Source organism: Myripristis murdjan, chromosome 9, assembly GCF_902150065.1.
Source record: "Myripristis murdjan chromosome 9, fMyrMur1.1, whole genome shotgun sequence".
NCBI lineage: Eukaryota > Metazoa > Chordata > Actinopteri > Holocentriformes > Holocentridae > Myripristis > Myripristis murdjan.
The window spans coordinates 1994779-2010000 of NC_043988.1; the positions used below are offsets into that span (position 1 = coordinate 1994779).

The 15222-nt window shown below is 41.6% G+C and overlaps 1 protein-coding gene across 1 annotated transcript in view; it reads right to left on the minus strand.

Moving 5' to 3' along the window:
- Nucleotides 1–4737: 4737 nt before the first annotated feature.
- Nucleotides 4738–15222, minus strand: part of nr6a1a (nuclear receptor subfamily 6, group A, member 1a) — a 99810-nt gene continuing 89325 nt past the window's right edge. Inside the window, exons 4-11 of the mRNA XM_030059789.1 lie at nucleotides 14995–15222; nucleotides 14070–14125; nucleotides 12870–13030; nucleotides 11956–12186; nucleotides 10050–10304; nucleotides 7391–7512; nucleotides 7140–7292; nucleotides 4738–5579 (exon numbers count right to left, since the gene is read on the minus strand). The exon at nucleotides 14995–15222 is cut by the window's right edge and continues 3 nt beyond it. Of these exons, the coding sequence (XP_029915649.1) occupies nucleotides 5443–5579; nucleotides 7140–7292; nucleotides 7391–7512; nucleotides 10050–10304; nucleotides 11956–12186; nucleotides 12870–13030; nucleotides 14070–14125; nucleotides 14995–15222 (1343 nt within the window). The 3' untranslated portion in view covers nucleotides 4738–5442. The remainder of the gene's footprint in view (nucleotides 5580–7139; nucleotides 7293–7390; nucleotides 7513–10049; nucleotides 10305–11955; nucleotides 12187–12869; nucleotides 13031–14069; nucleotides 14126–14994) is intronic.

Consider the following 15222-nt stretch of genomic DNA (forward strand, 5'->3'; position numbering starts at 1 on the left):
TTTGAATTGTTAAGCTAAAAAAATTTAAACATTATCACAACATAACAAACAATATCAGCTCAAAATATTGGGTACTGGCAGCTACAATCCAAAAAACTGGTATCCGCCCTCCAATACCCATATCACTCAAACCCTAGTTACACTGCAATAGACTTAATCGGTTGGTTTTCAAGTGGCACAGCATCAGGGTCAGATGAGAGAGGAAAAACATGTAAACATGAGGAAATGGCAGTTTGATCAGAATTACATTCGCTGATTAATAGCAGATCACAAGCAGCATTGACAAAGTCAACTATGATTCCGGTCTTTTAGCCCCATCTTAACACTTCACATTACTTTGAAATGTCTACCAATGAACAACAGTCATGGAGCACGATAAAACTGGCATATTATGTGGTGAATATAGCACACACAGCAAATACTGATTAACAAGATAACAAGAGGTATTCATAAAACGTCAACACAGGAAAATAAACCACTGGTTAACAGCAGCAAGGACAAATTGTGTGAATGCTTGATGCTGACATTGTGACTGATATTCTTTCTTTGGTACTGGCTTCACAATAACAGGGCAGAGTGAAATGAAACTAAATAACATGAAAAGAAGCAAAAGGAGGAGGAGGGTCCCTGAAATTAACAACGTCACAGTTGAAATTAGAGATTAGCGGCTTTGGTTGAGCAAGAAAAGTATATGATATGATATAGTTATGTATAAGCATACTTAGAGGTCAGAGTAAGTAAAACCTGCTGACAGAGACAGACACAGGACTAGCCAGAGGTAGCAAGGAATATGAGGCAACAAGTTTATCCATAAAAAAAATAGTAAAAAGGAAAAAAAAAAAAAAAAATACAGGTATCAGCGCTTGTTAGAAATCTGAGAGGTCACTGAGTGAAATAAGAGACACAAAATAACAGAACATTGGTGCAATGAAACCAATAAATAAGATTTAAAAAAAAAAAAATAAAATCACGTATTTGAAAGCAAGAAACATGATGACAAAAAGAGGTAGTTTCACTAGAGAAATTGCAAATGACATATCCCTGGTCTGTAAAAAATACAATTTAGAAAATAAAAAAAACACATTTTCTTCAACACATGTATATCAAAATATGAACAGTGGTACAGTTAGGGGTCAGTGTGGTGGAAGTAAGGTCGTGGTGGTGATTTTTAAAATTTTTTTATGTATTTATTTATCTATTTTTTGGGGTCGAAACAGTAACAGAGACCCTTTAAGGTACAATCTACTGCGCAGGGTCCTGATATCCCAGGTCAAGTCTCTCCACTGATCCTCTCACACTGTTAGATGTGGGCTGTTGGACACAGACCAGGAGGGCTAAAGTGTTGCTACTGACTGCTTTGGTGTGCCCATTTTACCTCAACCTGCCTGGTCTGCTTCTACTCTGGTGAGTGATTTACTACATTTCCCAAAATGCCTTTTAAAAGAAATGTGAGCTACTTTACCAACAGCTGTTTAACAGTGTTTACGGGAGGATTCTTTCTTTAAAGGGATACTTCACCCATTGTGAAAAAAAGGTTATTTCACCCCCCTCCTAGCGGTTCTGTAGGACAGTAGTGGTGCTCTCTTCCTCTCATTGTTACTGAGTGCTGGATACTGGCTGCATGCTCCAAATGCTAACTGTTAGCCTCCTTCCCCCGCTTGACATTTTGAAAAAATAACTGCCTTCATCCACTCAAAGTGTGCTGATGTGTGCCAGAATTCCTATAGCACATTGTTGTTGTTGTTGTTGTCGCTGCAGTGGAACTATCTGTGGTGTAGGGGGCATAGAGTCTGTGTGCACTAAGTAGTCCTTTGTGCATTTTAGTTTTGGAAAGCAACACTTGTAAAGTGATGTCAAACCTTCTCTGAGCGGATTAAGGCAGTTATTTTTCAGAGTGTTAGCTGGGGGGAAGTCCAGCTCAGTGTCAGGAGGCTAACAGCATGTGGAGCATCCAGCCAGTATCCAGCACTCAGTAACAATGAGAGGGAGATACAGAACAGACCTACAGAACAGCTCACCCATTTTTCAAAATGGGTGAACTATCCCTTTTTACATATGTGTTATATCACTCAGACTTTGATGCAGGATGTGCATACTGTTCAACATGTCCCCTAAAAAGTACAGATCCCTGAGATTAACTTGAATGTTGTTTAAAGCCAGAGGTGAGGCTGTTCCTCAGTGTGCTTCCTTATGGAACACACACGTGGAGAGCTGTGATGTTCTCCACACAGCTGTCTCAGTTGCTCTGAGAGTGGTGGATAATGAATGAGTTGCAAACGTGTCATTTCACCCAAGTTTGGATGAAATTACAATAGCTCCAAACATAAAATTCACATTTCAAATGATTCAAATGATATTTGGGTCTATTAAAAAAAAAAAAGAAACACTTTCAAGGAACAGCTCGGACTAGGGAATGAGTTACTAAAATCACGTCCCAAAACATAAAATAAAATAAAGAATTCAAAGTAAAGCAGTTGATGGGGGTTGTCTTCACTCCAAAAAAAAAAAGAAAAGAAAAGAAACAAACAAACAAAAACACTATGAATACATGAAAAACAACAGAAACAAAACATTCACAATAACTACAAGGTACATGAAAATGTATAAAAATCAAAACATGAAAAGGAGGCTAACAGAAACATTTGAAAGAAGACAACTGCATTGAACTGGTGGTCGTTGTTAAGGCTGCATACAGAGAGGTAGCTGGAAACAGGAGAGGAGCCGCGGCATCAATTCAGTCCTAACCATTGTGATCGTACATTCTCGAGATGCCGCTTCTTCTCAGTTGTTCAGTCTTTGAATGCCATCAGAGAAATCCACCCTGCATGTCTCACCTTCAAACCACATCCCCTTTCATTGAATGGAGAAAAAAAAACCTTAAGGGAATAAAGTGGAAAAGAAAAACACTTTCTACAAAAGGACCTACAATGTCCTGAAACCTACATCTACTAATACTACAAGTACATCAGCATGATCACTGAGTAACTCCTGAATGCAATACATAACACTCACTTTACCCTGTTTAGATCCAGGTCAGCGGGGACCTGAGAGAGAGGAACACACTGGGTGGGCAGTGGCCGAGGTCAAAGGTCAAGGTCTCCAAACCTCACCGTCGTGTGCAAAAAAGAGAGTCATTGCAAGGACTGCATTTGTCTGCATTTCAAATGTTTGCGTAACGTATGAAATGGCGTAAAACTTGAGGAATCAAAAAAAAGACACTTCAAGTGGTCTGAAATGATCATCTCATACTTCAAAAACAAAGACCATTTTCTATGGCTTTTTTTTTTTTTTTTTTAAACAATGTGCATATCTGTCACAGAGGGTATGCAAGCCGGAGGTCACCCAAATCTTCTTAAACAAGCCCTGACTGGCTGAGACACAGCCAGAGTGGATCAAACTAAAGCTATCCCTACCCCGTATACAGGTTAAAGTAATAATCCGAGACTGTCAGATAGACATAAATGTCCGTTTTGCTAATCTCTATTGCTATAGGACACAGTAGTGGTTCAACCTATATGCAGTTCATGAAAGCTCTTCAAAAGCTCTCGTTCAAAACACTTCGTGCATGGTGCTGCACAGGGTGCTTATGTGTCCCATTTGTTTGGAATAAAAAGAAGAAAAAGAGAAGGGTAGTTAGCACAAGCCGCGACAGCCACCAGGGCTGAACAGACAAAGAAAAGAGCAACACCTAAAGGAACTCAAACTTCACCGACAGAAAACCCAAGGCAAACCTACAGTACCGTCAGAGACATTTTTTTAATAAAAGGGGGAGAGAGTCTATCTGAAACACTAAATATGGTGGCAACCTAAGACACTATCAGCCAATCACACTTTAAGATTTTGCCGTGCAACTCTGATATTTATGCCAGATTGACTGGGGGCAACAACTAAACAAAAATGCTGCTGCAGCCCAGCCAAGACAGCGGTTAGTCTACCTGTCACCATGGAGCTGGTACAGAAATCTGATGTAGAAATCAAATTGCATATGTTTTTAAATAAAAGAATCAAGCTATAGAGATTCTTAGCTCAGCTAAATGCCTTTATAGTTGTCATAGCAACAGAAAGGACTGCCACAAAGCAGAATCTTGCTGTTACTTAAATAGGGATCTGGCATTTGAAGGGTGGTGCCCAAGTGCCATATCTTCCCCTGTTATTAAAAAAGAAAAGTCTCTGGTACTGCCCATGCTGTATGGAGGACAGGTGATTTCTGGGAAATGCAGTGCAGAAACACCACAGTGAGGGCGCGTTTTACCCAAGATGGAGAGCGAATTAAAAAAAACAAACAAAAAACAAACCAACAGCATCCCGCGGATTACCACATTAACCAAACACAGCCACAGGTCAATCTATTGGACCCCAGAATTCAGGTGACAGTACGTTAACAACGGGCTGTAGTGTTTTGTGCATTGCATTACCACCAAGAGCCCTCTGAAAGGAAACAGAGCCAAATACTCAGATTGGGTGTCCGCTGTGTGCGTATGTGTTCACGTGTGTGTCTCAGGAGTGGCATTTAGAATGAGATCCGGCAACATACTCGTCCGTCCAGCAGAGGGTCTCCCCTCTGACACAGATCGATTCATTTCTTATCGTGATCCTTCATTGATAAGAAATCTTTTTGTCGAGCTATCAGCTCCCCACCCATCAATGGGTGCTTCGAAAAAAAGCTTTGCATAACACTTTGGTCAAAAAAAAAACAATATAACTAACAGCAAACCTACCTATCCTCCCCTTCCCCCTGCAATAAAGCCTTACATCCCCAGTCTATGATTGTAAAAAATACCCGTATGCTCCTTTTTCGATGAAGACAAATCCAACCACTGCCACCATACTCGTGGAATGTTAAACTGACAAGACCACCTCCGATAAACAGGATGTCTGTGATTCCATGCAGATAGCAACATCTTTCTGATTCGTTTTGTAATTTCAGTGTCACAAAACAAAGTTTTCAAATTTTTGATTTATGCAGCTCCTTTGAACATTCAGTCTCTGATTGAGGTGCCAAAGCATCCACAGGGATTTCGTTTTAGACTGGGCAACTCTTCATTTCAAACAGCAAGAAAAGGTACCTGAAAAATAGCAACAACATCTTCCTGAGGTAGTCTCAAAACACTCGTTAGCATGTGTCTATCCGTCCCCGTCTGAATAAAATAAAATCTTTTAAAGTCTAGCTCTACCAATGGCAACACCGACACATTGAGCAAATTGGATACACACTTGTAAACTCCAAAGACCAATGCATCTATGTGCATTTGTTTTGTACAGAAGCATGTGCACAGTGTAAATCAGCATACATTCAGCTCTGTCGTGTAATAAATATATAAAGAAAAAAGTAACAAAAAAACTAGCTGCTTGTCACATTAACAGGAGGAGAGACCAGTCCCTCGACCCATCCCCCTTCCGCGGCCGGGTGGCCCTGGTGCTCATGGAGGGGGGGGCGGGGGTCTAGTTTCCAGCGGAGGGTCCTGTGGTCACACAGGGCGATGGGCCGGTCCTGTAGCTGGTCAGGCTGGATTTGCAGGAGTGCAAGACTGCTTTGAACAAGAGGGGGAGCTGCTCCAGAGGGACATTTACCAGCTTCCCTGGAAACACACATCCCATAGCAACTTTAGTTTATATTTAGTTTAGGGTTATTTCATGTGCCTATACACATCAATGAAAAAAGGTCTGCACAAGGCAATTTCACACACTGGTGGCCCCAAATTGCAGTGAAAGATAACTGAAATTTGCAGATTGCTGTAAACATTTCTCAGCGGCAGAGCTGCTCTCGAGGCAGAAACAGCTTTCACTGGTTGAGATAAACCTTGGTGGAGCTGAAGAACCACAGTTTGACTGGCTAAGCAACAGCAGACTGAAGCACAGCAAAAAAAAAAAAAAAAAAAAAAAAAAAAAAGCAAAAGGTAAGAGAGGAGGAAGTCCCTGCTCCCAGTGGGACAAGTGCTCTTGAACGCCCCTCCCAATGAGAGCCTGCCCAGATATAGCAAATGATGCCAAAGCAAGTTCCAGGCAAGCTTTTCTTATAATATTTATGTATTTATTTATTTATTTATTGGTTGGTCAAGGAACCACATGGCTTGACTTTGTGAGGATGGATCAGCCACGCAATGCAGACTTTGCCTCCACTTGCCGTGTATCAGGCCTGCAGCTGGTGACCTCATCAAATTCTAGTCCACCTAATAAGAAAAAACTCGAAAATTCTGAGATTAAACTCGTAAATCTATGGGTAAAGCAAAACAAAACTGAAAACTAGTTTTTTTTTCTACTGTGGGATTTAGTAACAAGGAAATCCTGCTGATCTGAGCCCAGAATCACAAGATTGTTTTCTTCTGAATCGGCCCAAGTCACAGCAACGTCTCTTCAGAGTCCAGATGCTGAGGAGGAGATTGGGATTCTGGGCTCAAATCTCCAGGATTTCTTTCTTACTGAATCCCACAGGAGAAAAAAATAGTTTTCAGGGGTTTTTTTTCTCATAAATGTATGACGTTAATCACAGAATCACAGAGTTTTTTTTTCTTTTAAGGTGGACTTAGGCCTATTCAGAAGAAAACAATATTTTGAAACTATTTTACCGAGTTTCTTTCTTGCAAATTTGTGATTTTATATCTCACATTTTTTTATATATTTTCTGATAAATATGTGAGTTTTATTTCTCGTAAATGAATCACTTTAATCTCTGAGAACATCTGAGCTTCTTCCTCATAAATTTACAACTTCTGTCTTTCTCATCTCGAAATGTTACCACCCTCCCCAGCCCTGTAATTTTTTTTCACTGCAGTGGCCCTAAAACGCTGTCATACGGTAAAGTTCGCCAGTATTTTTATCTTTTTGAATTCACCAAACCCTTGCCAACTCATCTAGGCATTCCAGTGTCGGTATTTGAGGTGATGTTATTACCAGGAGAAACAGGAGTGGGAAGCAGGTTCGGTTAAGTACAATGATAAGTCATGTCAGTAAAGAGGTAATCATTAAGAAATGAACAACAACCACAAACAATTTCTGCCTTTTTCCCTTGAAAGACATCACTGTCTTATAACTTCTATCAGTATAGCAATTAGTAGAGTAGCAGCTCTGTGGGGGATTTGGTTTCATAAGTGTTTTCACCCAACATGCACATGGCGTCCATCAGCTTGCCTCTCTCTTACCTGCAATGCAGCGGATCTCTGGCAGACACATCATGATCTCGGGGAAGCGTTTGGGCTGGTGAGGGTACTTGTACTCGGTGTAGTCCTGACACACATACCAGTAGCGCTTGTTCAGTTGCTCAAGCTGGGAGATGTTGGTCAGTCCTCGGATATCTGCAGTGGGACGGATGACAAAGAGAGTGTCACGGGGGAAATGCAGCGATGCTCCTGTAAAGTTTCGGGGAAACGACTGCGCAGAGAAGCACGTTTACCTTGGTTGAGGAAGTTGATGGCTTTCATACAGGCGTACTCCTCGTTGCTGACCTTCAACTGGTGGAACTTACGAAACAGATATATCAGCCTCTCCATCACCTCCATCCCGTCCTCACTGAACCTGAGGAAACACATGGAGACTTGTCAGCAAAGACAGAGGTTTTTCCAAGTGGGGTCCCGAGGCCGCAGGGGTCCTTAAAGGGCTTTAATTTCACTGCAATTTAATTTACTAGAAATTGTTATAATGAAAAAAAAATGGATTTTCTTCTTTCTGGTTTAATCCCACCATGATTTGTCAGTGTTCAAGTGCGACATCTAGACAATTTAACCCTTTGTAACCTGTGCAAATTCACTTGATTTAAGAGTCAATTGATATAAGGGCAAAAATAACTTCAAATGGGGGTCACGGACTTATTTAAATCAACTTGGGGGGTCCAGAACCTTTGAAAACCCCTGAGTTAGGATAAAACTACAACTGCTGAGTGTAAAAAATGTGTTCGTGAAAAACAGCGTTAAATACAAATAAAAACGTGGGTAAACTGAGTCTAGGTGGTTGTACTCTCCACTAAATTCTTGCACACACCCAAATCCCCAATGACAAGACGGAGAAACACATCCAAGAAAAAGTAAAAATCCACAGAGTGTCGGTAAGCTTTTACACTAAAATGAAACGAGGAGAAACAGAAGAGGTGGATTATGTCACCTCCACAGAAAAGCGATTAAGGTACATCTTGCTGACCAAACCATTGCTGTAGCTTTTTAAACCACGTACTTAGAGGGATTAACTCCTCATCAACCTTCAGTTCCCTGTCTTTCTGCTTCTCAGATTTCAAATCCCTCTCACAGTGGGGCCGCAAAAAAAGTTAGCTCTTCGACTGTAAATCAGGTACTTACTCCTAAAATGCCTAAACTGCAGGGAAATTGACCGAAGCAACAGAATAGCACTGTAAATCTTGAGGAAAATTAGGAGAATGTGTCATGAGGTCAGATAATTCACGTCTGATTTACAGAAGAGTAAACGCATCCCGTTCTAGCGCAGGACAGACGAGTCTTTCATATGCCAGACGGTGCTAGCCACAGCTCTGTCCTGAGGAGTCCTCCCAGTCATGGACCGCTACACTGGACTTGATCCAACAACAATACTGGCCACCGTGATAGGGAGGAACTATCAAACCCTTTGGAGATATTGAACTCACAGAGTGGAACGCCTGGCCTTTGGAAGAGATTGTTGTAATAGTGAACAGTAAACTCCTGATATCCACCGCTCCCCTTTGGTGAAACATTGAGTTGGTGAGGCCCTGTTTTTTAAGTTGTGCACATTATTGGCTTGCGATGCCCCCGACAAAAGGTCAGAGGTCAGAGACAATATGAATCACTCTAGATGAGCTATCACTTACTAGTATGAATGTGGGTAATTTCCTCAACCCTTTGTCTTCATACCTGATAACGCTTGTAAAAAATAACATAGGCATTTGCCTCTGCTTGCTACCTCATCACTGTGCTATCCATTTGCCAGCTAACAGGTAATAGTCTAGTGGGAGAACATGGCACCGTTCCTGTATGATTGGATTTGGACAAAAATTTAGAAATTACGTTGGGGCTTGGGTTGGGGTCGGTCACATTGGCTTTATTTTAGTGAAACTCTAGTGTAAAATAAATAAAAATGATGGACCTACTGTCTGTTCTGGGCAACTTCCTGTATAGTGCTGGAGCGTACGCAACGACGCTGAAGGCAACACGTAGGCTATTTCAGGCAATAATTGTAACCTAGCAATGGAGGACAAGCGAAATCTGGGGCTCGGATCAGGTTCGGACCAAAACAAACAACAAAAAAAAGAATGCCTGTCAAGTTTGGGTCAGGTTTGGTTACCAGGCTTCCATCTCGGGTCGGGTTCGGACAAAGATAGGTGGGCCGTTTCGCACTCTATTGCACAGTGAGCATTATGGTGCGTGTCCACAGGATTGGTCACTTCCACTCTTCCCATTCAATTTTTATGTAAGCAACTGTGCAATGCATTTTGGTGGCGCTGCGTTTTGAGAGATGGTGGGTCACACTGACGTCTTCTCATCTGCATAAAGTTGAGGTCTAGTCTACTTTATGCAAATTACAAGCATATGATCTCCTTTCCAATTCAAATGGAAAAATAAGAAGAAAATAGCTGTTCTATTTCCTCAAAAAATGGGTACTTGTTTTTTATATTGGCATAATCCACTTTAAGGTGTATTCTGGATTAGCAGCCCAGGGGAACACAGAGGAACTAATCAGGACATTTTGCCTACAGGTGGACTCGTGGTAGTAGTAACAAACTTTACAGTCCCCATGGAGAAATTGATTTCCAGTCAAACTCTTGACATTGACATGGCAACATAAAACACTGGTGACATAATCATAAGAAAACAAGAGCTCTACACATTCACAACAGTGCAATGAAGGCCATATTGGCCCTGGTCTTGATCAAACCAGTTGGACAGGAGTATATGTATAAAATTCTGGAATTTCAAGACAATAAATATGGATAGTTAAAAAAAGAGGTGCTAGAGCTGCTAACCATATAGCCCAAGTCTCTATCCAAGGTCAATTATGCTTTAAGACCACTAGACTGGACGCCCAGCCAAACCTTGTGACCATCCTTTTCTCTCCAGGTCATTGCCACTCACCCATGCAGCTCATCATCAGACGGGGTGTACTTGGCAGTGACATCAGCCAGGTCTCCGAAGATCTGCGCACTGTAGATGGTGAGGCAGGAGAGCAGGATGAGCTCCTGCCAGGTGGAGCTGAGCAGGCAGGTGTAGTCCTCTATGGACAGCTCGCAGAAGAACGGCAGCTTCTTGATCCAGGAGATCTGACGGAAAAGCAGCTCGTCTGCCAGGCGACACAGCAGGGCAAACAGCTCCACTTGTGTCACTTTGTACCTGAGACGCACATGCAGGCAGTGGAGTTAGAGCAATATATGGGGCCAGTGTTATTATTAATCAGATAAAAGTAATAATGAAAGAATAGATATGCTCCAACCTCTAATACGATGTGATGCAACTGATTCTAGGGCTGGGCAATATATCAATATGATATTGATATTGTGATAATACTTGATAATGCCTGGGATTTTGGATATCGTAATATCACCATACAGCTCAAGTGATGTCTTTTCCTGGTTTAAGGCTGCATTACAGTAAAGGGATGCAATTCTCTGAACTTATTAGACAGTTTTATATGCTCAACCTGCTTAGCCATCATATCCACATTCCTGATTACTAATGAATCTCACTGTACAAATATTTTGAGAATACCCCAAGAGTCATCAGTAAAATATCATCATAATATCAAGGTATTTGATAAAAAAAAAAGTAAAATATTTGATTTTGTCCATATCACCCAGCCCTAGTTTATTCTAATTATACATTTTGAACAGATTCTACAAAAGTATGAATTAACATTTTACCATTATTATTATTGCTAGTGCAAGTAGTATTAATAGCAGCACTTGTTACAGCAACAGAAGCACTAGTAGTAACCGCAGTAATAATCTACATATTAACATTCTACATGTAACCCAAATCCATCCTAACTCAAAAACTGGGATATTGACCCAGTCTGAACCTTCCAGTGTGATGGAGGGAGGCTTTAATTATTTAGAGCCCTGTCCTGTGTAATGTGGCTCTTGTACCACTTGGTGGCTACTGTGTCCTCTCCTGTATGTCCTCTAAAATATGTGCTCTTTGGCCAGTATCAGTTGGGTTTCTGTAATGCGCCTTGAGATGACTTTTGTTATGATTTGGCGGTATACAAATAAAATCGAATTGAATTGCCATGCAACATCTTTGTATGTATTTAGCACAATTCTATTCATTTCAATTCAATTTTATTTGTATACTATCAGAACATAACAAAAATGATCTCAAGGTGCACAAGCAAACAGTCTGAACTCCAATCCCTTTGGACCACCATTTATTTATATTTTAGGGGAATTTCATTAAATGTGCACTATGTAAAATTTCACTGAAGTGTGGACCCTTTAGATCCAACTGGCAAAAAACAACAACATACATTTTATGGCCAAGTTTACATGGTTCTCACTGTCTGCCCAATTCACTTATAAATTACGTGCTCACTCTCCATTTTTTGCCGGTTGAGTCTGAACAGCCCTTACTTCAGTCAACCCTTAATTTTGCATAGTACACCTTTAACCTCCCCACCTCGCCTTTCCCAAAGAGATGCCAAGGTTTTCAAAGATCCAAAATATGTGCTGCTGAATTCCAGGGAAATGTGTCTAAAATGATTTACAGGACATCTAGATCTTCTCTGTCTGATGCAATCCTACAGTCATAAAACAATGGCATCTTAGCTTTGGATATTTCATTCAATGAAATGTTGCAGCCAGAAGCTACAGAATATGGATGCGACACTCACATATAATATAGGGAAAAATGATGTTTCTAGTTATGGAGTTACTTAAGGGAAAAGTTTAGGGAAAACTTAATCCATCATGGAGGAGAACTAAATCATCATACATCCTTTAACATGTGGGGAGCAGGAGGGGGTCAGAGTCTAGCTTAATTGACTGACCCGTCTTCTATGAGCATGGGCGTGGCCAGTGGGGCCAGGTCCTCAGCAGCTACCAGCTGCAGCACCAGCGGGTGAGACTGGGGGTAGAGGCTGCGGGGCTGCGGGGCCAGCAGGCCGGACTGGGCGGCGTAGCTGAACAGGTGAGGCAGGAGCTGGTAGTGTGTGGACATGGAGGTGTTGATGTACTGGTCCCTGAGGGCTGCCGTGTAGCCGTTCATTTCCACAGAGCGGCTGCATGCACAAAGGAAGGACAACGGTTACACAGAGTCAGTGGATGTAGCTTTAAGAAAGAAAAGCTGATCTTTTCCCTATTCCTGAAATTTTTGTTTATCCAGGGTGAGTCAACTAAACTCCATGTTCTTTCCCAATCTTTATTTGGATCGGCACAGTTTTGTACACATTGTAGAAAATATATCAGGGACATAACACCATGCAAAATATTTCAGTCATTTTGGCATGACGGTGTACACAAAATAGTTTTCTGCCTTATGGTATTATGGTTTTCTTGCTCATTTATACTGAGATTTAATTTGATAAAAACAACTGAATCCCTCTGAATAGCTATCATAACCAGGTTGCGTGGCTGTGCAGATAAGACTCATGTTTGTAGAAAATGAGACTAAAATACATAGCATCGTGCTAATACCTAGACAATATTTGGCCTTGATGAGTACTAATAGACAATGCACTCGTCTCCATAGCAAGAACAGCAGATAGTGCACCGAGTTCTTTGTGTTTGCTATCGTCAAGCCTGAGGAGCATTGCATATTCAGGCATTCTTTCACTGATGAATACCTTAACTAAGTCTGGATGAGATGGGAACAAGGTGTTAGGCTGTCAGGGCCGCCTCATTATCTCAGTGATGGAGTGAATGCCGGCGCTGCCTGGCTGAACGGATGAGGTGAACAACTCACTTGGATGACAGAGTGGAGGCGGGCGATGGCTGGTTGCCCTCCGAGGCACCGTTGCTGGGCGAGCTGTGGTCACTGTCACCGTTGTTGCCCCAGGTATGCTCCGGGGCGTCCTCCTTGAACTCCTGCCCTGACATGATTCGCTCGATCTCCTCCTCTGTGATCTGACGTGGAGAGAATGGCAGTAAAGAGTCAATCGGCTCCCTCAACTCAATATAGGTTGCTAGTGTACGTCCTCGTGACCAAACGCACCAAATGTCTCGGTTTGAATTGACTCATGTTGATAAGCGCTCCACTGTTATTCAGTGAATGTAAAGGAGCAAGGACACAAACAAATGTGTCAGCGTGGGGAAAGAAAGAAAAGAGGCCTGAGGTGCTTCAAGTGTCTTTAGGTATGTTGTATATGTCTGTATAGGTGATGCACACATACAGCTAAAATAACAGAATCCTTGCTAATTCATGCAGAGAGAAAACAGATTTAAAAAAAAAAAAAAAAAATGAAAGGCATAGCATGCCAGAAAATGTCGCATCTTGTATCTGCACAGCTCTGAATCAGGGGCTAGGGTCACTCTGCTTTTAATTCTTTCAATTCAGCTCACAAACTGAAACACCAATTCATTCAATATTAATGATAGAGAGGTCCTTCATTCATTAGGGTTTACAAATAAAGCAGTGCTCTAACAGAATTTTTTTTTTTTTTTACTTTTTGACTGGCTAAATCGAAGTGAAATGAATTGACCACATCCCTGTCCTGAATACTATGAACAGAGGTGTCTCGGTGGTAATTAGCCTCAGGTCAGACGTTTTCCTGACCATTCATCCTCCGCATAGTTGATATTCATAATGAAGCACAGGCTAAAAAGGAAATTATCCGTGACTAGATGGTTATACTGTTGGTATACTCTCTGTTAGGCTAGGAGCATTGATGGTACACTCCATATAAATTACAAGCTCACGGGTTGGTCTCATTACAGGCTTTATTTGTATTCCTGCTATAAATTATTAAATTATTTGCATCTTAAAGCTATGCACTCCACTAACTATTCAAACGGTTTGTGTCCTGAATGCATAATGCACAGTAATTGAGCTGAGACTGAGTGAACTTGACCCACATCAGAGCAATATGCGCAACATGACACTGGACTGGAAGTTGGTCAGTGAGCATACAGGACATTTCTGAGGCCTATTCTGTGCAGTTGGTACCTGAACTGGCCCGATGCTTTTGTTCCTTCCTCCTGGCATACCATCTTCCCTGATTGCTGAAAAACAAAGCACAAAAATTCAGTAAAAAGCAGAAAGAAAATATGAGTCATTCATAGATGGCCATGCTCTTTGGTTCAGCTTTCCATTCATTTAATGGCTGAAAACATGATCCATATTAATTTGATGGTTAGTATCACAGCTCAACCTAGTGGCCCAAATTAGTTCCTTCATTTGAGATGTGGTGCAGAGTTATTCGTCTTGCAAAATAAAACATAAAAATGTCTAGAGGCTTGAAAAGGATTTACAGAGCTACAATTCGATGAATGCCAGATTTCAATATCTATGGAATCAATGAATTGATACCCAAGACTCATGATTTACTTAGGTCTGGTGATGACTGTTGTCTCACTCTTCAGTTTTTTGCATTTTAACAATTGGTTTCCGAGTTTTGTAGGCATGCGGGCAGGGTCAGCTTTTTTCTGTCACTTTAAAACAACAGGTGTGAAAGCTTACTAGAGATTTGGCAGGATTCAAGGACAGGAGTCGCCCTCCTACATGTGAAAGCAAGCTTGTCTCAATAGAAATACTTAAACACACAAACAAAATGAAGCCATCAGGCTAAGTGAACACAGTGAGCTCACCTACATTGTTCATCCAGTAGGGGGCACTGTATACCTAGAGAACTGAACAGTTACAGCCTTGTGTAACCTCTTTGATTGTTTCAGTCAGCTCACCTGACACTTACATGTGTATTACATGCAAAAATGGAGACATTACTCCTGTCAGTAACATTTCCAGCAGTGAAAAGACAGATTATTAGGAATTCAATCTGAAAATAGCATGTGGCCTTGGTTTTCAACAATGGCAGTTCTCCCTTGAAAGGCAAAAATGCAACGGTGTTTCCGGCAATGTGGTTGTGTCTCACCTTTGCGGTTCATCCCCATTTGCAGACACTTGAGTAGGCGGCAGTACTGGCAGCGGTTTCGCTGTTTGCGTGACATCTCGCAGTTCTTGTCACGGCTGCAACGGTAAACGCGCTTGTTGCAAATGCTGCGTTTGAAGAAGCCCTTGCAGCCCTCACAGGAGATGATGCCATAGTGCAGGCCTGTGGCGCGATCTCCACAGATAAGGCAAGTACGCTGGTCAGCTGGAT